Source organism: Notechis scutatus, chromosome 1 (assembly GCF_049901735.1).
Source record: "Notechis scutatus isolate UNSWTSFEM ecotype Mainland chromosome 1, rNotScu1.2, whole genome shotgun sequence".
In the NCBI taxonomy this organism is placed as follows: Eukaryota; Metazoa; Chordata; class Lepidosauria; order Squamata; family Elapidae; genus Notechis; species Notechis scutatus.
Genome location: NC_142009.1, coordinates 165849779 through 165874331, shown reverse-complemented (window position 1 = coordinate 165874331; position 24553 = coordinate 165849779). Strand labels below are relative to the sequence as shown.

The following is a 24553-nucleotide window of genomic DNA, read 5'->3' as shown; positions in this document are numbered from 1 at the left end:
AACGCTCTTCAATATCTTCATAAATGACCTGGAGTTGGGGACAATTGGATAACTCATAAAATTTGCAGTTGACACTAAGCTGGGGGTGGGATTGCTAACACTTTGGAAGATGGTGTCAAGATTCAGAAGGATCTTGACAGACTTGAGCATTGATTCCTATCCAATAACTTGGTGGTGAGAAAACTAAGTCCTGCACTTAGGCAGGAAAAATGAAATGGCACAGGTACATGATAGCAGTGGTGGGATTCAGCAGGTTCTCACCAGTTCGCCTGAACCATTAGTTAATTGCTTATGCAGTTCTGAGAACAGGCTGAAAATAAAGTACAAGAGAGGGGTTTTTCCCCCCCTCTCTCTCCCTTCAGTTAATAGCTCCCGGGCAGACAGCCAAGAACCACTTAACAGTTGCAGCTGGAATGCAGCTGACACACACTGGATCAAGTCAATAAACAACAGAAACTGACAGGATTAGGGCAGGAAAACCCATCAATCACCCATCTGGGGATGGTATTAACTTCTTTCCTTCAAGAAGAAGGATAAGATTACAAATATTTTCATTATAAAGAATATTAACACTTCTGTGATCAGATGATAGTCCTGACCTTTTATAGCTGCTGCAGTGTTTGCTACTTCATGTTTCTTCCTGGGGGGAAAAGGTACAGGAGGACAATGATGCAGCTTGATCATACAGGCTGTGAATTTAACGCATGTGTGGTCCAGCCAGCTGTATTGCTTCTGCTGTGAAGCACCCAATTTGGAACATAGAGAACATAGAATAATAGAGTTGGAAGGGGTAATAGTTTTTGGTAGCATTCCTAGGCTTTCAATTAGCATGAGTGGCTGCTCTTAATTTCCCTCTCAACTGCTGTGTTTGCTTTGGGGTTGACTTTTTTTAAAAAAAATGGGAATGGCTGCTTTAAGTTTTCTGCATTGTTTTAGTGGTTCCTGGCACTGTCCTTTTGGGGTGTACTTCCCTCACTCTTTTTGAAAGCCTCTAATGATGGAGCATCCACAACTTCTGAATGCAAGCTATTCCATTGGTTGATTGGTCTCACTCTTAGGATATTTCTCCTTACTCCTAGGTTGCTTCTCTCTTTGGCTAGTTTCCATCCATCGTTTCTTGTGCGTTTTGGTGCTTTGGAAAATAGATTGACTTTCTCATTTTTGTAGGACCCCCTCAAATTAAGAGAGCATTAGAACAATTAATCAGTGGAACAACTTGCCTCCAGAAGTTGTAAATTCTCTAACACTGAAAGTTTTTAAGAAGAGATTAAATAACCATTTGTCTGAAGTGGTGTAGGGTTTCCTGCTTAAGCAGGGGGTTGGACTAGAAGATCTCCAAGGTCCTTTCCAACTCTGTTATTCTATTCTATTCTATTCTATTCTATTCTATTCTATTCTATTCTATTCTATTCTATTCTATTCTATTCTATTCTATTCTATTCTATTCTAAATATTGGAAGAGTGCTATGTTATTGTGAGTAAGGAGAAATTTCCTAAGGGTGAGACCAATCAAGTTGGCCACACCCACCCAGTCACATGACCACCCAGCCACACCCACTCCACCGGTCATTAAGAGCAGAAAACCGGTTGTTAAATTATTTGAACCCCACCACTGCATGATAGGCAGGACCTGGTTCAACAGTAGTACCTATGAGAGGGATCTAGGTGTCCTGGTGATGATTGTTTAAGTATGAGCCAGCAGTGCATTGCAGCTGCCAGAAAATCCAATGCAGTCAACAGACAGCATCAAGATAACAAGAAGTGACAATATCACTTTATATTGCACCAATGAGACCATGCTTGAAATATTGTGTCCAATTATGGCCACCATGATGCAAAAAAGATACTGAGACCCTAGAAAGAGTGAAAGAACAACAACAAAGATGATTTATTTATTTTATTTATTTTATTTGGTTTGTCAATTGCTTACAAGATAATAGGTATAAGTAAAAACATAGTTATGAATACATGGATACATATAAGAAAAATAAAAAAAAACAATAGGACAGGGACGGTAGGCACAATTGGTGTGCTTATGCACGCCCCCTACAGACCTCTTAGGAAAGGGGTGAGGTCAATAGTAGACAGTCTAAGGTTAAAGTTTTTGGGGTTTGGGGAAGAAAGTACAAAGTCAGGTAGAGTATTCCAGACATTGACCACTCTGTTGCAAAGTCGTATTTCCTGCAATCAAGTTTGGTGTGGTTTACCTTGAGGTTGTATCTATTATTTGCTCTTGTATTGTTATGGTTGAAGTTGAAGTATTCATTGACAGGTATGACATTGCAATGTATGACTTTGTATACTATACTTAGATTGGACCGAAGGTGGCATAGTTCTAGGTTTTCTAGGTCTAGAATTTCAAGTCTGGTGGCATAAGGTATTCTGCAACGAGTAGAGGAGTGGAGAACTCTTCTTGTGAAATATTTCTGGACTTTCTCAACTGTGTTAATATCAGATACGTAAGGTGGGTTCCAGACTGATGAGCTAGCTGTATTTGAGTATTGGTCTAGCAAATGTTTTGTATGCTCTAGTTATTAGTGTAATATTACCAGAGAAAAAGCTACGTAGGATTAGGTTAATGCCTTTTTGGCTATGTACGTAATTTACGGGCTCTAGCACGTAAATCATTAGAGATGAATACTCCAAGATCCTTGACAGAGTTTGGATCATCAACAAGGTCTTGACTATTCAACCTGTATTTTATTTTCTGATATTTTTTTTGCCAATATGTAAGACAGAGCATTTATTTATTTAGCATATATTTGTTGATAAGAGGGTCTGAAGACTGAATCATATGATGAACTATAATCATATGATAAAGGAATTAAGTATGTTTAATGTAACAAAGAGAAGTTTAAGGGTGACATGATAGTCATCTCTGGTACTTACCACAGAGAATTGGGGATTGTTTTATTTTCCAAAGCACCTGAAGGCAGGACAAGGAGTAATGGATGGAAGCTTGTTAAAGCGAGATCCAACCTGGAACTAAGGAGAAATTTTCTGACACTGAGAACAATTAATCAATGGAACAGCTTGCTGCCTGGAGTTATGAGGGCTCCATTGTTGGAGGTTTTCAAGAATAGATTGGACAACCATTTGTTCAGGATGGAATAAATACTCCTGCTTTGGGCAAGGTTTGACTAAAAAAACTCCAAAGTCCCTTCCAGCCTTATGATTTTATGAATTCCCACCTCTATCTCAGGGTTAGGAGATAATTCACAAAACGGGATATTCTGTATCTGGACTGGGATGGTTATAGGGTACAGACAACCTTGGTCCTCTCATTCTCTGGTGAAACTCAAGGTTTTGGCCTTGCATGATACCAGCCTAGAGATGGAATTGTAAATGTAAACTCAATTCTCAACCTTGGCCCTAGAAATCACACAGCGCTTCAGCCACCCTTAGAATTGATCTGGCCAGCATTGTTTTTCATAACACATCCCCAAACTGCAGCTATATCCTGTACCTTATAAATCTCAATTTTAATGTCTGGAGATGTTCTCTCAGTCCATCTAAGAACATGAACTGTTACAAATATAACTTCAAGTCCAAACATTTCTTTCTTTCCCCTCCATCCAAAGCCTTTTTATCTTTCTGGATAATTAACTGTTTACTTCAATAGATATTTCTAAGAAACTTCAAAATTTTCAGCTAGTATAAAACCAAGTGCTGTTCAGTGTATTTGGGATTTAATTCTTTAGATTGTAGCTTTATTAGATTATAATATAACATACAAAGAGAATACAAAAGCAAATATTAGGGAAATTAGGGAAGGAAAAAGGGAAGTGAATAGTGGGGGAAAGAAAGGGAAAAAGAAAAAAAAGGCATTGACTTTTGACTCCTTTGGTGCAGTTGAATAAGGCATTAAGATCGACGCTCAACTTTTTAGTTTTTCGTAATAATAGAAACCAGCCATTTCTCTAACAACAAATCTATCAAATCGGTAAAACCCAAGTTGCATCTTTTTCCACCTCAAGAACAAAATCCAAAAGTGATTTCCAAGTCAAAGTATAGATATTTGTATTTTTTTTCTTTAATCAGAGCAGTCAATTTGACCACCTTTGCTATTTGGGATTTAATTTTCAAATATCAGTTAATACTTTGCAACATGTCATAGGACTATTTTTGCAGCACCAGAGAAAATGCCAAAACTAGAATAATCTAGAGGCACCATTTCTAGCATCTAGTGATTACCCAGAGCTTTGCTCACTAGGTGTGCTAGCACAGTAAACCACTATGAAAAAACTTATCTCTCTTATTAAAAGTTAAACTGCCATATGGCTATAGAATAGTTTGATTGCAGAAATCATGAAAATCTAGATAAATCCATATTGCCAGTAAGAGTTTTCAAATCACTTCAGAATTGGTGTGGCAGGATAAATTCGAAATATAGTTCAATGGTCAGTTAAATAAATATGTACAAATAAAAGCGATATTAGAAAAAAAAAGCCCGGAAAATACTCATAGGTCCTTCAATAACTAGCTATTGTCCAAAGGATTAACTGCAGTATTTCCACGTTTATAACACTAACAAATGCCCAAAAACATATTTCAGCACTTTTCCATTTCTATTGTGCCACATAGAAGATAAAGAGCAATTTCCTGAACATTCAACTGGGCACTGACAATTTTATTTGAGCTCCTTAATACCTTTATTTTTTTTTTCTCTTCTCATGGACCAGTATAACCAAAAAGTGAATGGCAGGAATTGTCAAATAATTTTATATGCAATTGAAAGACCACATCTAATGTTGAAATAGTTATCTTAAGTGAGGTGAAACTTGATAAACTTGTACAGTTTAGTCTTTCATAAAGTTAAATGTTCATAAATCTGTTTCCTAACAGTTAGGAAAGTTCGCTGAAATTAAGGAAGACAATAATACTGATAATACACACACACACACACACACACACACACACAAAATATTATATTCCAGTGATTTATAATACTCAAGCATATACTGTATATCATTTCACTTAAAAATACATATTGATTAGAATATGATATTATCTCTAAATAGAAAAATGGAGGATGGAACTGAGCTAAAAGACCAGTACAGGTAGTCCTCCACTTACAACAATTGAGACCAAAATTCCCATTGTAAATCATTGCAGTCATAAGTCAAGTCATCATATGACCAGAACAGTCTTACGATCATTTTTACAACAAAAGTTGAATCACCATGGTCATAAGTTGAGTCATACAATCATAAATATAAATCCATCTTAACCAATGGTGATTTTGCCACAAACCAGCAAAAAACATCACCAACTGCATTCACATTACTGCAGAATGCTACAGCTGATCATAACTGCAAGTCAACAGCCGAGTGCCCAAATTGTTATATGGCCATGGCAGCAGGGCAACAGTCATAAGTTCACATTTAGATTGTGGCTGTTTCAGAGATCATAATTAATTCTAACCATTGTTAAGCAAACAATTATACATGGAGGACTACCTGTAATTTATCAGGACCATCTTGTGAATTCATGGCCTAGAAGGAAAATATGTTAAGAATTTCTTCATTCTTACAAATGCATAAACGGCTTCAATTATGTAGATTACCTGTTATCTCTCTCACTGTTTGGAAGACATGTAAGTTCTGCGGGTCAATCGCTTCAATTGTGTGATAAGGATCCCTGGAAGATAGCAATGACACATTGTGGTAATTTGAGTATGAAATTATGCAGATGGATCATTTACCCCAAATCTTGTGTAGTATCTTTATCTTTACCTTTCCTAACTGGGAAGAGCATTTTCTGCAAATTTAAATTAGTACAATCATACTTTAAATTGCAGATTGTCTGAATCTGCATAAATCTCCAAGATCTTTCAAAGTTCACAAAGTTCCAATCCACTGAGATCCCTGGTTCTATCACCAGGAAAAAAAAGGAGTTGCCCTCTCAATATTGCAGTTTTCCAAAAGGATATCCTTCACACAAGTACATTTTCCATGCATTCATTTTGATTCTAGTGAACAGGAGAGAGAATAAATCTTCCTTTTTTCTTTCTTCTCATCTATTCTCTCTGATCCAAATGATAGCATTCACATAAATGGATAATGGGATAAAAGCTTAAACTTCTTTGTGGGAGGAAGGAGAAGAGAGAAGTATGAGGCTGAATTATTTTCCAACTCAGATTAAAATTTGTTATGTGGACATCATGTTCATCTTACATTTCTAAATGATATATTATAAAATCTTGGCAGAATGAATGCTGTTCTTGCCAGCAGTGGTTTTGCTGCTCATGTTTCCATCTATTAGAGCTAATAAAGAATACGAAATAACATTATTTATTTGATCAGCCAGAATTTATTTTCATGGTTACTGTATTTTATTTACATTTTGAATCAATCTTAGGATTGCATTAGAATTGTTCCATAAAGTTTAATTCTTATCAGTTAAATATTTCTGATTAGGAAAAAGTTGATCTATTTTTTTCAGGATGTTGAAAACTGCAAGAGTTTTAATTATTTTTATTTAAATGAATGCATGTAAATATATATTTAATTAATTTGTTTTTAAATACCTGCTGAAACCAATAAGTATCCCCTAGCAGCTGGGTGCATTAATTCAGTCAGGGCTAAAATCTTAATAAATTATATTAAGATTCCTATGTGAAGGCATACCACAGACACTATAATTTCAACAGTGTGCTTATATGTTGCTCTGCCCTAATGGTCAGTAAAGAAGCATATAAACTGTCATTTTTGGAAGAATGCCCATGTCATTTGTTCCTGTTTAAACAATACACAGATGACATCAAGATTCCCGCCCCCCTTAAAATCTGTGTACTGTCATGTTTAATATGATTAAAACTCAGTTGTTATTAGGTTTGGATTGTTATGTTATCATGCCATTGCCATCACATACTGCTGCCTCCTCGTGCCCCATTTTTGACCTCCACATTTTTGACCTCCACATGCCCGGTTTTTGGCCTGTTCCAATCTCCACCACCTGGAATGGGCCAAAAATGGGGGGCATGAAGGCTGAAAATGGGGCACACAGAGGCTGAAAATGGGATGTGGAGGCCAAAAATGGAGCACACGGAGGTGGCAATAGGTGATGGCAATCCCTGCAGCCTGAAACAGCTGATCATCAGGAGGCTGATCCAACCAACAATCAGCTGCCTGTGCTAATCAAGCTGTGCTGAAGCTGACAAGACTGTTTGCTGTTTGCTGCAAAAGGAGGCTTAAACTTGATGGGAGGCAGGAAGAGTGGAGAGAGAGATGCGTGATCCACTTTTTCTCCCCCCCCCCCCCCCCCCCCCCCCCTGTTTTCCTCCCAAAAAGCTAGGAGTGTCTTAAACTTCAGTCTTATAGTCCGATAAATATGGTATATCAGGAAATCTAGAACTCGAAGAAGTTTTTGGAGGTATATCAGAGAGAAGTTTTTTGAAATAAGTATCTTAATGTATATAATTTAGTTTGAAACCAGACCACTTATTTAGGTCTGGGTACTTTTCATTATAAAAGTTTGTAATTCCTTTCTTGGAATTATAAACTGATCCACAATGGAAAAATCACAAGACAAAAACCACTGTTTGTCCGCTTCCTGTGGAATTATAAATAGTGCCACAAGAGAAAAAATAATTAACCTTGAATTTACTGGAAGCATTTGTGTGAAGAATAACTAGAAGAAAGAGACCAACAGTTTAATTATATGCAACAGGTGTGCCATTATTTGTTTTCCAGCCCATAGAGGGCTTAAATTATATTTGCACAAAATGTAAATTAATCAAATTCCTAGAAAAAAAAAATGGAAGTCTAGAGACTAGCCACTCTAAGACCAGTCATTCTGAAACTTACTGGTGAACATGAAGAATTTCTAGTAAAGACAGAAGTCGGTATCAGAACAGAACACAATAAAAAAGAAAAAAAAACTACTTAAAAACAGAAAGTGCAATGAAAATGGCAGCAGATCAAAAAAAAAAAAAAAAACCTGTGTCCCCACCTCAAGCTGAAAAACCGATTTTATACCCTCTCCCTGGAAGAAAACATTCAGACACCCAGGGAAATCTTTATCAAGCATTCCAATGACAGGAAGTAAAGGTGTAAAAAGGTATCAACTTGTGAAGCTTCCCTGACCCACTCCCAAGTTGCCATAGGCAAGGGGATGGGAAATCACACCTCATAGCTGCACCAAGGAATTTACTCCTCAGTCATTACATGACACAGTCTGGCCAACAAAGTCAAGGCCATCTCCAACGGATACCAGCAATTCCTGGAGGGAGTGACTTCCACAATCCATGAAATTGGGGGATGTGACAGATGACACACTTTGGGGGGAAGGGGAAACAGGGTCAGAGGAAAGGTGCAAAGGAGGTGAAATCAGAGTTGGCTTGAGATTGTGCATTGACTTTCGTGCGATAAACAGCATGTGTGTGCACAATTTATACCCTCTCCCCTCATGAAAGACATGTTGTCTCACTCAGCCAAAAGAAAGGTCTCCACTAAACTAGACCTCAGAGAAGCTTATTACTGAGTCTGAATCAGAGATGGAGAAGAATGAAAAACTGCCTTCAACTGCCCCCTAGGAAGTTTCCAATTCAAAGTCATGCCTTTCAGGCTGCAGGGGGCAGTGTTTATGCAACTGATAAATGAAGTGCTGCATGAGCACTCTACAAGGGGGTCCTCATCTAACTGAATGACATTCTCATTTTTTCCAAGACTATGGAGGACCACATCCCCTAGTCTGTCAGGTACTTGAAAAGCTTTTGGCAGCAAACCTATATGTCAAGCTGTCATAATGAGAATTTCACTGCTCACGGATGGACTACCTAGGCTACCGAGTGTCAAACAAGGAGATAAAAATGGACCCAGCCAAAGTTCAGGCAGTCCTAGAATCGCAGCCCTCTCGCACCCATAGACAGCTACAAAGCTTCCTGGGATTCACAAACTTCTACAGGCAATTCATCCCCTCCTTTGCAAAAATTGCCAAACCTATGACAGACCTCCTAAAACGGAACCCAGGGATGAAGCCATGCCCTGGGCAACCCCTCCAATGGGACCTCACTTGCCAAGGGGCATTTGAAATATGAAAACAGCTATTTGCAAGAGAACTGGTACTGAACTTCCTGACCCCGAACAATCCTTTGTCATCCAAGCTGATGCAAGAGACATGGCAACGGAAGCCATCTTACTCCAAAGAAATTTCCAGGGGAACCTACAGCCCTGTGCCTATACATCCCGTAAACTCACTGACATGGAGAAATGGTGGGCAGTGTGGGAAAAGGAGGCTTTTGTGGTAAGATGGGCACTACTAAACTGGCAGCACCTTCTGGAGGGGGGGGGGGGAGAAACCATTTGAAGTCTGGACCAACCACAAGAACCCTGCAGAAACTATCGCCCAAACAGGTCCACTGGGCTCAATGCTTCAACAGATTCAACTTCATGTTAAAACACATACCAGGGGGGTTGAATTTCCAAGGTTATGCCCTCTCTCACATGCCCTAATACAAATGCAAGCGGGAGGAGATAGTAGATGCCATCATTCCACTTCTCCAAACCGCAGCCCAAGTGACCACCCACCAACCACACCACGACTGACAAGACCAACCCGCAAGTGATCTAATCACAAAATGTTAAGCCAAACTGGAAACAGACCCCTGGTTCTGTGACAACCAGCACATCCCAACAAAAAAGGAAAACCTAGCGTAGAAGAGGGCAAAACTCTACGTTCTCAAGTCCCTACACACTTCATCCTCCGCAGAAGCCATGATGTCAAATTGGCAGGTCACTTTGGGTTCCTAAAAACTTTACACCCGGTGAGAAGACAATTCCAGTGGCCCGGCATGAAGAAAGACATAGATGGCTATGTAAAAAGCTGCACCATCTGTGCCACCATGAAAAGGAGACCTGGAAGACACCCCCCCCCCCCCGGACTGTTCCAACAGGTAGCAGAGCCAATGAGACCATGGGAGGAGATCGCAATGGATTTTATAGTTGAACTGCCAAAGAGCAGGGGGAATACAGTGATCTGGACTGTGATTGATTTAATTCTCCAAGCTGGCACACTTTATACCCTGCAACGAACTACCCTCAGCCCACCAACTAGCCAAACTCTTCCTGAAGCACAACTACCACCTGCATGGAGTACCACGCAGAATCATCTCAGACAGAGGTCTCCAATTCACGGCTAACTTCTGGAGGGAGTTCTTGCAGTCCATTGGATCGTCCCAGGGCTTTATCTCGGTGTTCTATCCGAGCACCAAGGGCAGGTCAGAGAGATTGAATGCTATGGTAGAACAGTACCTGAGGTGCTATGTGAACTACCAGAACTACAACTAATTGGGCTGACCTTCTGCCATTCGCAGAGGTTGCTTACAATAATGCTGTTCACAGTAGCATGGGGTTAACCCCTTTCAAGGTAGTAAGCGTTACTTTGTCCCAATGCTGGAATACTGAAGGGACCCCCCTCCTCAGTCAGTCTGACTGACTGGATGTTGATACTGAAAGTGTCATGGGAAAATGTCAAGAAAGCACTAGAAAGCACTAGCAGACAAACACCAAGTCCCACAATGGCCATTCCAAGTGGGGGAAAAGGTCTTCCTATCCACAGAATACTTAACGCTAAAGCTTCCCAGCAAAAAGCTAGGACCTAAGTTCTTGGGGCCATTCCCCATAGTAAAGATAATCAACCTGGTCATGGTGCAACTGGGGCTGCTCCAACTACTGGGGAGAATACACCTGGTGTTCCATAGCAGCCTCTTAAAGCCTGTGGTCGGGTCAACCCTGAGACCACCACCCCATGAGCCTCAGGATTGGCACAGGGGGCAACTCCAATACCTAATCAACTGGTGGGACTACCCTCTATCAGAGGCATCCTGGGTAAAGAGCAGAAACATCCAAGCCGACTGCCTCAGTGTTAGATTCCATGAAAAGAACCCAACCAAATCTGGGGAGGGAGAATCTCACCCACAAATGATACACTTGTACTCAAATTGTTTTTGCTTTGCATAAGTCGCCTTCAGGAAATCAGGGAGGTTGAATGTCAACTCATGAAGTTTCCCTGACCCGCTCCCAAGTTGCCATAGGCAGAGTATGGGAAATCATGCCTCACAGCTGCACCAAGGAATTTACTCCTCAGTCATAACACAATGCAGTCTGGCAGAGCAAGTCAAGGCCATCTCCAATGGATACCAGCAATGTCTGGAGGGAGTGACTTCCACAACCTGCGAAATTACCTCGTTGGGGAATATGATGGATGACAAACTTTGAGGGGAGGGAGAAACAGGGTCAGAGGCAAGGCGCGAAGGGGGTGAAGTCAGAGTTGGCTTTACCTAAGTAATGCTGATATGGTGCACCTAATAAAATATTGGATTTTTATTGCCATATGGCTTGAGACTCTTAATTGCATTAGTGCATTGTTTGGAACTCTGACAAAAGGCATATATTGATAATAGATGACTCACTACTCAGAGTCAGAAGAACAGATTTAACCATTTTTAAACCAGATAATTTTCTAGAGGGGTATGTTGTCTCCCAGGTGCAAATATTAAAGGTGTGATAGAGAGGTTCATGAAAAAATAACCAAGCTCACCAATTATTATCCTTTTCTCCTCTTTCATGTTGGAATGAATGAAATAGTTAAGATCTTGAAAACCATTTCAATGGACTATGAGCAACGAGGCAGAAAAGCAAACAAATAGTTAACACCCAGTGAGGGAATCTAGAAGTAAATTGCTTGCTCAAAGGATGGTGCCACTGAAAGTACTTTGGATTTTCTAGACCAAGATTCACATTACCTATAGGAAGGACTTCTGGCAAAAGATGGGATATACCTCATCAGGACAGGGAAGAATGTGTTTGGAAAACAACAAACTCAGCTCATCTAAAGGACTTTCAATTATAACTGAAAGGAGAGGGAGACCAATCTTTAACATCAAACCCCAAGCATAATCCATAAGACAATCAATCAGACAATGAGAAAGGAGTGATAAGATGGAAGGGAAGCTCAAGTTGTTCAGATCCTTCTGAATCTTGAGTCTATCATCCAAAGTGTTAGCAATTGCCCCCAGCTTGGTGTCATCTGCAAATTTGACAAGTTCCCATTCTACACACTCATCTAGATTATTTATGATGTTGAAGAGCACTGGACCCAAGACAGAACCTTGAGGTTCCCAACTGTTAACTTCTCTCATGTACTTATCACACTGTTGATGGCTACACACTGAATTTATGCATTTGGAAGCAGAAAGAAATGTTCCTTTGCTATTTTTCATTCATAATACATATAAGAAAGTTTTGAGGGGCATTTAATTTTATATCTGTATAGATACGTAAAATAAAAGTAGGGTTAGATTGGAAAAGAGCACATAGAGACTAACACTAGGAATTCTTGAGAACACTTGAGAAATTGACTTATTTCCAGATTTTATTCTGAGGTTGAAAGAAGTACAAAATAATATTCATATTAAAATCAAAGATTTAAAATCAAATAATAGACAATCAAAATTATTCCTATTCACAATTTAGAATCTGTTTCATGGAACTAGTTTCATCCACATTACATTCTTTAATTGTTATTTTTATTCAGTGTAGTTTTGCTGTGGAAGGACAACTATCTGGAAAGAAAGCATGCTTTAAAGCAAGTATGTAAAGTTCAAAGTTTGTATTTCTTAAATTAAAATGCACTCTAGGTTTGTCAAATCAGAGACAGAATCTGATTTCCAATCACCAGCTAACTGCATTATTGAAACAGAACTGATCATTTGAATACTTATTCAATTGTTTTAATTTCCAAATATTACATAAAACATATGCAGAAATGTCTTGCCACAGTTTTACTTTTTCATGTCTTTTCTGCTGAATTTCTGAGGCTATGCTATACTAATCCAGTGTTCCTGTTAATTAAATATAATCAAAACAGCTATCAAGGAATCATTATATTCTTTTGCTTAGCGTTATCTAAACCCATAGGTATCCAGAGAATAGCTACAGTGGTCTTTGGACTGTTCTGGAAAAATAGATAACAAATGAGATATGGTTACTGATATGAGCTGAACCAAAAAATTGTTCTACTTTTTACATAAAACAAAATTACCCTTTTTTTAAAAGCCAAAATTTGCACCTTTTGTTTCTAAATTTAGCACCCTGCTGTATGTCTAGCAACAGTTTTCCCAAACTACTCCAGAAATCAGAGGAGAGGAAGAGAAAAATGTCATACAAAATTACTGCAATCAATTAAAACTGAATAAAGATAATTTGCAGTACCGAGTGCCATTCATGCCATTCATAAGATATTTAGTTTCTGTCACCTTGGGGAAAGCAAAGGTCATCAACATTTCAGCCATCAAAGTACTGATAATTTCCTCAGATATAAATTACAATGATTAAACTTTCATGACACAATGCTGATGTAGGTTGATATGCAAGAAGAATTAACTGAGGAAATCTAGTATATAAAGTAACATTACATAAAAGTACATATTATAATCTATTATTGTTAAGGATTTCATGTGTTGTGGCAATTTCTTTGTCATGGATGTTTTAATCTGAATTGTATGCAGGGGTGGGATTCTACAAGTTCGCACCTATTCGCTAGAACCGGTTGTTAACATTCTAAGCAGTTCGGAGAACCATTGTAAGAAGAAATTACTGGCCTAATCCTGTAAGGAAGGCAGGAAGGAAACATTCTGGTGTTGTTTACAGAAACTGCCTCTCCATTAACCCTTATTACATTCTTGGCAGGACTAGACTTCCTGTCTCAGGAACCTCTCTGGAGATTTTTCCCCCTCCTTTGCTGGTACTTTGCTTGTGTGGAGTGACCATTCAAAGCTACAATGGCACTGAAAAAGTGACTTATGACTGTTTTTCACAGTTACGACTGTTGCAGCATCCCCATAGTCACAAGAGGCCAGGCGAGGAGATGCGTGCCTCGATGTGAGTGATGTTGAGTTGGTCACACCCAGCCAATAACATGACCACCAAACCACGCCCACCAACTAAGCCACGCCCACAGAACCAGTTGTTAAAAAATTTGAATCCCACCCCTGATTGTATGTTTATGCTCTTAGTTATTTTGAACCACCCAGTCTGTATGATTGTGTAGTACAGTATATAGATTATGTAGCTAGACAGACGGGTGGATGGTGGTTCCTATTCCAATTCTTGTATATGACACTGATGTGCAATACCTTTTTGCTAATTTTAGCAAACAATCTTCATGTTAATGGATAAATTGCCTGGCCTTGCATAATCCAGCACCTTCATTCTAAAACTAACTTTTCTTCTCACGAGTTTCAATTCTGTTTTCAAAATGTAGTCACTTTCCTATGTCTCTATTGTCTTCTATGCCTCTCCTTTCCTTGAAATTGGTCAATGAATTTCTTTCAGCTACACTAATTTATTCTAATTGGGCTCAAAAACTCTGAAATAGTTTTGATCAATCTTTTCATAAAATCCACAGTAGAACCCAAACTAGGACATCTTTAGTGTGAGGCATCTTTATTTTAATGCCAAAGTATGATAGTCTAAAGTTTTCTTTTGATGTTACCTTATCAACTTTTATGCTTAAAATTTGAAATCTGGAAGAACCCACTATATGCTCCTCCTTGATATGTAACTTTACAGGTACCCAGGTGAAACAAAGTTGGCCTAATATTTCATTTCAGCATTGAATGAAAGAGCTGCTGCATAGTGTAATTATTTGAAAAAAAACATGGGCATTAGATGTCATAATATTTTACACTTACCCACGAATTCCAGTGACAAGGAAGATCAAATTCCCATTGATCTTGGTGCAGTTGATAAATTTATCAATGTTACTGGAGTCCACAGTTTGAGCATACATCAAACTTCCTGTACCTATGCCATCACATGCTGCAAAAATAAACAACTTTGTAAAAATATGCAATTATATATGAATTATTTGTACAAGTGACTACCTAAGTGAATGACAGCCTAGGCTGAAATTATAATTAGTGGAAGGCAGCAAGGTGATAAAACAAAACAAAGCATGAAGCAAAGCAAAACATTGTAGAATAAGGATTAGTCACAGAATGATTGTAGCTATATTTCTAGTAGAAAGTCACACATGGAGAGAAAAGTTCTAAAGCAGGACATTTGTATCACTACAGAATGGAGTGATCAAGGCAATTTTATAACATTACAGAAGTGAACTGGGACAGAACTTGTATATTATGAACTAGGAAGTAATAAGTACTGATGATAGTGAGAAAGGAATCAGGGGGAAAAACCTATTCTGTCAAGAAGTCAAGAAAATGGCTATGTTTAATTTTTCTAAGCTGATGTGAAATCCTTAGTTTAAGAATTGCACATTGGTTTCTGAAGTCATATATTCCAAGAGTTTCTGACATAAATCTCCATCTTTTGTTCTTTTATCTTTCATTTCAAAATAAATAATCTAAAAATTATTATTATTATTATTATATTATAATTATAATTATAATTAGAATTAGAATTATAATTATAATTACTACTACTACTACTACTACTACTACTACTACTACTACTAAAAACCCTTCTCTATTTCATCCATGTCTAGCCCTGAGCATAAAATTATGTTAGGAACTACTTTATAAAGCAATCTATAGAATGCCGTGACTTACACACATGACTGTGTATTGCCATAAAAGAGCTATTTTATAGTAACAGTACTAGAAATAGCATGCAAAGATACAAACCATGCAAGATAAAGCAAAGAAATACATTATAGAACCCTTTTAGCTATAACTCTTTTCACAGATACAATGGAGCAATACTAATGTTCAAAATCCTGTAAAAATAGCTGGGTGATATCTTTATTAATACAATCAAAACAATACAAAAAAAAAACCATAGGTGAAACTATAAAGATCTCCAAACTTCTTTACTAAAAATCCAGAATCATTTTAAGCATCTTGGGGCATTTATCCCTATTCCTTTTCTTATAGTTTATCAAATAAATTATTTGACCCTGTACAATAAAAAGTTTTCTCATTACATCTGTTAGCCCCACAGAGAGAGGAAAAAAGAAATGTTTGACTCAATAGCTCTAAACAGAGTGTTACAGGGCTCAGATCCCACATATCTTCAGGTAAAGCTCATAAAATTGATTGTTCTCCTTAAGGAGTTACAGTTGTGTGTAAAGTTTACATAACCTTAGTCAAATGATATTGTTCCATGAATCCCAAAGTCAAGAAAGGTGGAGCAATCTTTACATAGTACAAGAAGTTCTCACTTTATTGACTGTCGACCATTTGATGTTACAATGGTTCAAAAACACCAGTGTGACCAATCCTGACATGTACAACTGTTGTAATGTCTCATGGTCATGTGATCACTATTCAGGTACTTTGCAACAGATGTGCGTTTATGAACATCACAATGTCCCACAATTACACAATAATCATTTGCAAGCTTCACAACAGGCTTTCAAAAAGCAGAATTAAGAGCACAGAAGAGCACAGAAGTGAAATTGCAAGTCAGAATCATATGATGTCTTGTTTAGTGGCTGCAGCTTTTAGCAACAGAGTTACTGATCCCAATTGTGCTAGCTATGCAAAGCTAAATATATATGTTTACAAAGTTAAAGTAGAAAGTTAAATATATTTCTACAAATTTGAATGCCTGCTTACATTAGTCTTTATGTGCAATTTACATGTTGAGAAAGAAAAAAGAGATAGAGGAAAAAAGAGATAGAGAGTATGGAAGAACTGACAATATAGCAGGAGCAAAGATCAAGCATCTTTGCTATCAGGTTTTTGTAATACCCCATTTGGACAGAAACAACAGTTTTGTTTGGCCAGCTGAGGTTTTTTTAGTGTTGCTTTTGGACTTCTATGATAAGGGTGCAGAAAGGGTCTCCTTCTGACAACTACTGCATGCAAATCTGTATCACAAAAAAAAAACAAAAAAAAAACCCATATGCCAAGGAACTGGGAACATTTACTCCAGTGTCAGCTAAAGTTCCAGCAAGTCATTTGTAGTGATCTGTGAATTCTGTTGTTATAGATCTGGCCTGTTTTCAGGCAGATCTAACAGACATTTTACCAATCTTCTTAATCTGTCCTCTTCCATGTAACTTCCATTTCTCAACCATGTTTCTCATAGTTGAAAATGCTAGGTGGAAACATTTAGATAACATTTTAAGGCCTTCCCCTGCTTTGTAAAGGAGAATTATCTTTATTTCCAAGTGATAAGTTAAAGACTTAGAGGAGGTTGATTGTTCTCAATGTCACAAAATGTCTCCTTATTTCAAGTCGAATCTCTCCTTGATCAATTCCATCCATTATTCCTTGTCTGGCCTTCAGGTGCTTTGGAAAATAGGTTAACTCCCTCCTCTCTGTGGTAGCCCCTCAAATATTGGAACACTGCTATCATGTCTCCCTGGTCCTTCTCTTCACTGGATTAGCCATGCCCAATTCCTGTAACCGTTTTTCATGTGTTTTAGCCTCCAGTCCCCTAATCATCTTGCTTGCTCTTATCTGCACTCTTTCTAGAGTTTCAACATCTTTTTTATAGTGTGGTGACCAAAACTGGATACAGTAATCTAGGTGTGGTCTTACTAAGGCTTTATAGAGTGGTATTAGTATCTCATGTGATCTTGATTGAATCCCTCTGTAATGCAACTTAGGATTGCTTTTTTGGCTGCTACTGCTGTACACTTTTAGCTCATATTTAATTGGTTGTCCACTAAGACTCCAAGATCCCTCTCACAGTTACTGCTATTAAGCCTGGTTTCTCCCAATCCCAAAATATATTTGTACTTTTGGTTTTTCTTGCCTAAGTATAAGACATACCTTTTCTTTACAATGAATTTCATTTTTTTGATAGGGCCCAGTGTTCAATTTTGTCAAGATCTATCTGGATCTTGAGCCTATCATCTAGGGTGCTGGCTATTCCTGCCAGCTTAGAATGATCTGCAAATTTGATAAGTTTCCCTTCTATTCCCTCATCTAAGTCATTTATGAAGATATTGAAGAGTACTGGGCCTAAGATGGAACCTTGTGGCACCTCACTGCTTGCTTTCCTCCATATAGATGTAGTACTGTTAAGGACTACTCGTTGGAGTATGATTTGTCAGCCAGTTATGAATCCATCTGTTGGTGATGCTATCCCACTTTTTTCTAGCTTACTAAGAAGTTGGTTGTAGTCTACCTTGTCAAACTGTGCACCATGAACACGTTATACAATTTAGCCAGCTGTGCCTATATTATTGTACGCAACCATAGCTCCACATAGAAAATATGATATCTGAAAGAGTATGTTAACGAAGGGGAAAGTTCATAACGACCAGAGACATATCCCTAAATCATACAAAGGAACAAATTCAATCCCCATTCTGATCTACATAAATCAAATGTTTTCACGTGTAATTTTCTACTAAAGTTGATAGTTCTCTTTGAACAGATTTAAGATGCACAGCTCTTTAGAACTGGATGAAATAGATATGGTGGTAAGCAAATGTTAATATTTCTCAAGCAACGGATTAGAAATTATTCATCCCAGAAAGCATTACTAAATATTTGAGGCATGTTGATACTGGAATATTTTCCCTGCATCTGAAAACTAAAGCTCAGATTAAATGTGTAAAGATATCCTTAATATTCTGAATGTGCTGCTTGCATAAATGCATGAGGTCTTCAAACACAGCAGAGAACAGGGCACACAGGCCTGCCCTGCTGCTTCCCCTGCTTCCCCCACTTCCCCTTCATACTGACAGATACTGGGAGATGTGAAAGGGAAACGTACTTGCATGCCTTGAAAAGGGGAACAGATCTGAGCCTTCTTCAGATTTGTCCTTATTTTTTCCAAGAAAATATGGTCACCCTAAATGTTAGGGGAATTCCAGGATATCTTATGTCTAAACTAGAGATGACAGTGACAGAAATATGTAGGTAAAGACCAGATTCTGAATCCATTGAAAGTGCACCATTGGAAGAGTGAAGGGAATTATAATCTGGGGGAAAAAAGGCTAAACATTTTGGAAAGGTGAGAACTTGGGAAATGGTTACATCATTTTCCAAGTGTATTTTGCAATCAGCGTTAAAAAATGGAATTCATTGTAGGAGATAAACAGACAGAGCTGGGGGGCAGAGTTGAATGTGTCATCATCTTTGAGTTGTTATGTTGCCAAACAGTTCTTTCTTGAATTCTGTTGGTTCTTATATGGTGCCAATTTAGTACTGAACATTAACAGTCGACTAGATTCTTGTGTATAGGCTTGAGCAATGAATCTTTGAACTGCAACTTAACATATAGTCCTGATCATTTGTACCTGAAACTAGGCATTAAAAAGAGATTTCTCAACTGCAAAATGGCAAGAAGTTCGTCTTCCCTTTTCTGCTTTAAACCATCTTCCCATCATACTTCTATTATCCTATGTAACTATAGTCCCTTCCTCTTACTCTATGCAGAAATAATTTTCTGATTGCCAGGAGCCCAGTAAAGCTCACAGACAATGGGACATAAACCCTGTTTAACTAGTTCACATATTTGCCTTTTTTTCTGATTAAAAAATTGCTCCCTAACTTTAATATTGCATACCCAATGCAATGCATTGTTCCATTGCCTTTTCTTGAGCTTGAGGAAAAAAGAGAAGTGGGAGAGAACACTGCAAAACCCAAAAGGAGAAGGGAGAATAAAGGAGAAACTCCTTGGGAGACTATTCCAGAGATCAGACTCTACCAACTTCATCTTACAAGTTGGTGTTCCAGAAGACCCCCAACTACTGAAGACTCTGTCAAGGACCGTGGAGTACTCATCTCTAATGACCTAAGTGCTAGAGCCCACTGTAACTACATAGCCAAAAAGGCATTAAGAGTTGTTAACCTAATCTTACGTAGCTTTTTCTCTGGTAATATTACACTACTAACTAGAGCATACAAAACATTTGCTAGACCAATGCTCGAATACAGCTCATCAGTCTGGAACCCGCACAATGTATCTGATATTAATACAGTTGAGAAAGTCCAGAAATATTTCACAAGAAGAGTTCTCCATTCCTCTACTCGTTGCAGAATACCTTATGCCACCAGACTTGAAATTCTAGACCTAGAAAACCTAGAACTATGCCGCCTTCGGTCCAATCTAAGTATAGTATATAAAATTAAATATTGCAATGTCCTACCTGTCAATGAATACTTCAGCTTCAACCAGTGGTGGGATTCAATTTTTTTTACTACCAGTTCTGTGGGCGTGGCTTGGTGGGCATGGTAGAGGAAGGATACTGTAAAATCTCCAGTCAGAGGTGGCATTTACTACTCAAAATTTCCACTACCGGTTCTCTAGAACTGGTCAGAACCTGCTGAATACCACCTCTGGCTTCAACCATAACAATACAAGAGCACACAATAGATACAAACTCAGGTAAACCGCACCAAACTTGATTGCAGGAAATACAACTTCAGCAACAGAGTGGTCAATGTCTGGAATACTCTACCTGACTCTGTGGTGTCTTCCCCAAACCCCCAAAACTTTAAACTTAGACTGTCTACTATTGACCTCACCCCTTTTCTAAGAGATCTGTAGTGGGCGTGCATAAGCGCACCAACGTTCCTACCGTCCCTGTCCTATTGTTTCTTTTTATTTTTCTTATATGTATCCATTTCATGTATTCATAACTATGTTTATCCTTATACCTGTTATCTTATAATCGCTTGACAAAATAAAATAAATAAATAAATAAAAGACTATGTTCATTGGACTATGGGAAACCACATTTCCACAGGATTGCCATAGTTACCTTAGATGATCAAACAGCTACCTTTAGATAGTCAAACCCAAACTGGGTTTGGACTCCAACTGCAAGACTACCATTTATTGAACCACACAGGGTTTTTAAACAAAGGCAGCCTACCTTTAGGACAAATGTCAGTGCATGGTTTACACGTCTTAATTCCATTTTCCTCCACTTCCATCTTGGGACTTGGACAGGCACGTACACACGAGCTGATATCAACCACAAAGTTGTCTAAAAGGGATAGAGGGGAAAACAATGAAAAAAAAATCACTCTCAAGTTGCAAACAATGAATGCCCCAACTTCCATTTCTAAAGACACAGGGTTGGTTAAGAGGTAGTTTTATATTAGTGCTTGACATGTTCTTTCTTATGATGTTCTATTTTATTTTCTGGAATGTTATGCAAGTTCACATTCTCATGCTTCATTGCTAATTTAACATTCTTTAAAAAAATTATTCCCCATGACATATTGATACTGTAACTTTTTAAAATGAGGGTAATATTTTGGAATATATCTATATGGTATCCATCAGAAGCTATCAATTCTTACCATCACATAAAATAAAAACTATAGCAGGATATTGAATAGTAAAGATATTGGCAATCAATTTTAAAATGAAATCATAAAATAAAATTTAATTTATATAAAATAAATTTTATAAAAAATAATTTTATTTCAGTTAGTAAGCAAAATGGCCCCATAATATAAAGATAGAACTGGCTGTTATACCAGTCTAGTATTTAAAATTATCCAACTGCTTGATTTTCAACTGTAAGAAAAACACATTCACACTGCTTCAGAAGTGGGCAATCTTTTGTAACTAGTAGTACAGTGGTGGTATTCAAATTTTTTTACTACCGGTTCCGTGGGTGTGGCTTGGTGGGCATGGCTTGGTGGGCATGACAGGGGAGGGATATTGTAAAATCCCCATTCCCTCTCCACACCACTAACCTGCTGTCCAGCTCCGTTCTCCTGTACAGGGCAACAAAAGAAGACCCAGCTGATCAGCTGGGACTCTGATCAGCTGGGACTCAGGAGGCAGCAAATAGATGGGGGCAGAGCCAACCAGAGGTGCTATCTACTGGTTCTCCGAACTATTCAAAATTTCTACTCCCGGCTCTCCAGAACCTGTCAGAAGTGGCTGAATACCACCTCTGTAGTAGTAGTAATAATAATGCTAACAATAATTGAAACAGGATTACATAGTAATCCTATGATGATTACCACCATCAAACAACAACAGCCTATCCTACATCCTTGAAAAGGATTAAATTAAAACACCAAATGTATGACCAACCATAATAATAATGCTGTAAAGCATCTGGGATATCCAGCAAAATTAAGGAAACTGTTGAAATTGAAGGAAAATGAAGAAAATTGGGCAATCATTAAATGCTATTTCTCATAAATAGATACAACAGTGGTGGGACTTATCTCCGGGGGAGGGATGAATCTGCCTACCAAGATGAGGTGGACCGGTTGCTTTTGTGGTGTGGAGACAACAACTTGGTCCTCAACACCAATAAGACCAAGGAGCTTATAGTAGATTACAGAGGAACAGATCAGACATCCAGCCCTTGCTTATCAATGGAGACCGAGTGGAGCAAATGGCCAGTTTTAAGTTTCTGGGTGTTACCCTAAAAGAGGACCTGACCTGGGGTGCCCACATTGCAGCCCTGGTCAAAAGGGCCTAGCAGAGATTATACCACCTGAGACTTCTCAGAAAACAACAACTGAATGAGAAACTGCTGGTGACCTTCTACCGCAGCACCATAGAGAGCATTTTAACATACTGCACCTCTGTATGGTTTGTCAATTGCACAGTGGCAGATAGGAAAGCACTCCAGAGGGTTAATGTCATTGCCCAAAATATCATTGGTTGCCTTTCCCCCTCTTTGGAAGAGCTTTATAACTTCTGCTGCCTTAAGAAAGTTCAAAACATTCTCAAAGATCCATCTCATCCTGGGAACCCTTTTTTTGAACTATTACCATCTGGCAAACGGTACAGAATAATAAAAACAAGGAAAAATAGGCTGAAAAACAGCTTCTATCCCAGGGCAGTAGCTCTTTTGAATTCTGCTGTATAGTGCAGTGTTAATTGGGGGTTTCCGGTTCAAATGTGTGAAGGGTGAAGGATGTGTGTTTGTGTTTATTTTCATGGTCATGGTCATGGTCATGATGTGCACTGAAGATGGTGTTTGATTTTGTTGTACGAGGTGCAATGACAATAAAGTAAACTAAACTAAAACCCTACAACTAGGGGATTTTAAAGATGATGTTTGATATTTGGAACCTTTAATACCCGGATTTAGAAATCCATGTACAGCCATTAAGGGAGCAATGAAAATTTCTTCTTGGAATACAAGCTTTTACAGATACTGAACTGCAAGATCTGGAAAACTATCTGAAAATTCTAATAATATTGGTAACAACAACACAAATAAAAGTTATTTCATCATCAAAGAAATCAAATAAAATCCCATCAAATTTTATTAGCATTCAACACCTATTAAAATGCTGATAAAAGGAATGACAATATTGAGGAAAATAATGTCGAGCGCTAGCTTTTAACTAAAAGGAAAAATATACTGAACATAATTTTCTATTACAATGATCTAAGCCTTTACATATTGCTTTTCAAAACTTGTGCTATAGGAAAAAGCTTCCACCATGGAAAAATATGAGTAGAAAAGAAATATCAAAATTCACAAATTTGGTAGTAATATCAAAATTCACAAATTTGGTAGTAAAGCATATCAGTACAAACACTGACTGATCCTAGCACGACAGCTACAGTTATAACAACATGAGAGTTAGCATACAATGTTGTAAAAAAGTATCAAAATCAATCACCCAAAGAGTGATTTCACTTGGAAAGTTCAATAAACTTTGAACTGATATCAACAATCAGAAGAATTTGAAGGAAACCAAAATTGAAAAACAATAATATGAAGGAACATTTACAGAAAAGATATAATCTTAGCAGTAAAATGAATTAAAATGAGTGACAGCTATTTCAAATACAATTGATATGAAGCTAGATTAAATCAACTTCAACAAAATTGGCAGTTTCAAACAATGAGCAGTTGTTTTATAAAACATTATGGTGAAATATTACAAAGATAGATGTTTGTTCTTATAAAGATGAAACATCAACATTTTGGAGTGCCATCCAAAATAACCCATAAGACCATAATAAGAATGCAGTTTGTAGAAAAGAGATTAAGAAGAATGTTGGTTCAATGAAAATGAACGACATATTTATTACATCAGGAATGATTCAAAGTAAGCAAAAAAAGTTAAAAACTTCTCCGTAAAAGAAAGAGAAGAAATACAGTAACTTTTGCTCTAATTTCTGATGACCCTAATATTTTCATTAGTGAAATATTAAAAAGTAGAAACATTAATTAATATATGGTAGAACATTTTAATAATAAAAGACAGAAACAATGGTATAGTTGGAAGCAACTATAGCAATTATGCCAATCACATGCTTTTCAAGCTTCTAATTGCAGTGGCAGGATTCAAATAATTTAACAACCAGTTCTCCGCCCTAATGACTGGCTGGGTGGGTAGGGCTGGGTGAGCATGGCCAGGTTGGGCATGGCCACTGGGCATGACAGCACTCAGTCTCCTGAAGCATTCTGCCAGCCAAAATGGGGCACAGGAGTTAATTACAAAATGTGAGCTTTGCTTTGCTTGAGATCCAGCAAGCAAGGGATGTGAACTGCACAGAATAGCCCTTCTGTGCCTGAGGCTGTAGAGACCTGGCACCAATCAAAATACTTTTTGTAAAGCACCTAATCAATATTGACAGGGAAAGCCACTAGTATATTAAAATAAGAGCAAACTCCACTCTCTTCTAGT

The 24553-nt window shown here is 37.9% G+C and overlaps 1 protein-coding gene across 4 annotated transcripts in view; it reads right to left on the bottom strand.

Annotated features, from left to right (window-relative positions):
* Positions 1–24553, bottom strand: part of ERBB4 (erb-b2 receptor tyrosine kinase 4) — a 942903-nt gene that overhangs the window by 245457 nt on the left and 672893 nt on the right. For all 4 annotated transcript variants that reach the window (XM_087949416.1, XM_087949418.1, XM_087949415.1 and 1 more), the window contains exons 8-10: positions 20803–20916; positions 14696–14822; positions 5567–5640 (exon numbers count right to left, since the gene is read on the bottom strand). In XM_087949416.1, coding sequence (XP_087805542.1) covers positions 5567–5640; positions 14696–14822; positions 20803–20916 — 315 coding nt within the window. The remainder of the gene's footprint in view (positions 1–5566; positions 5641–14695; positions 14823–20802; positions 20917–24553) is intronic.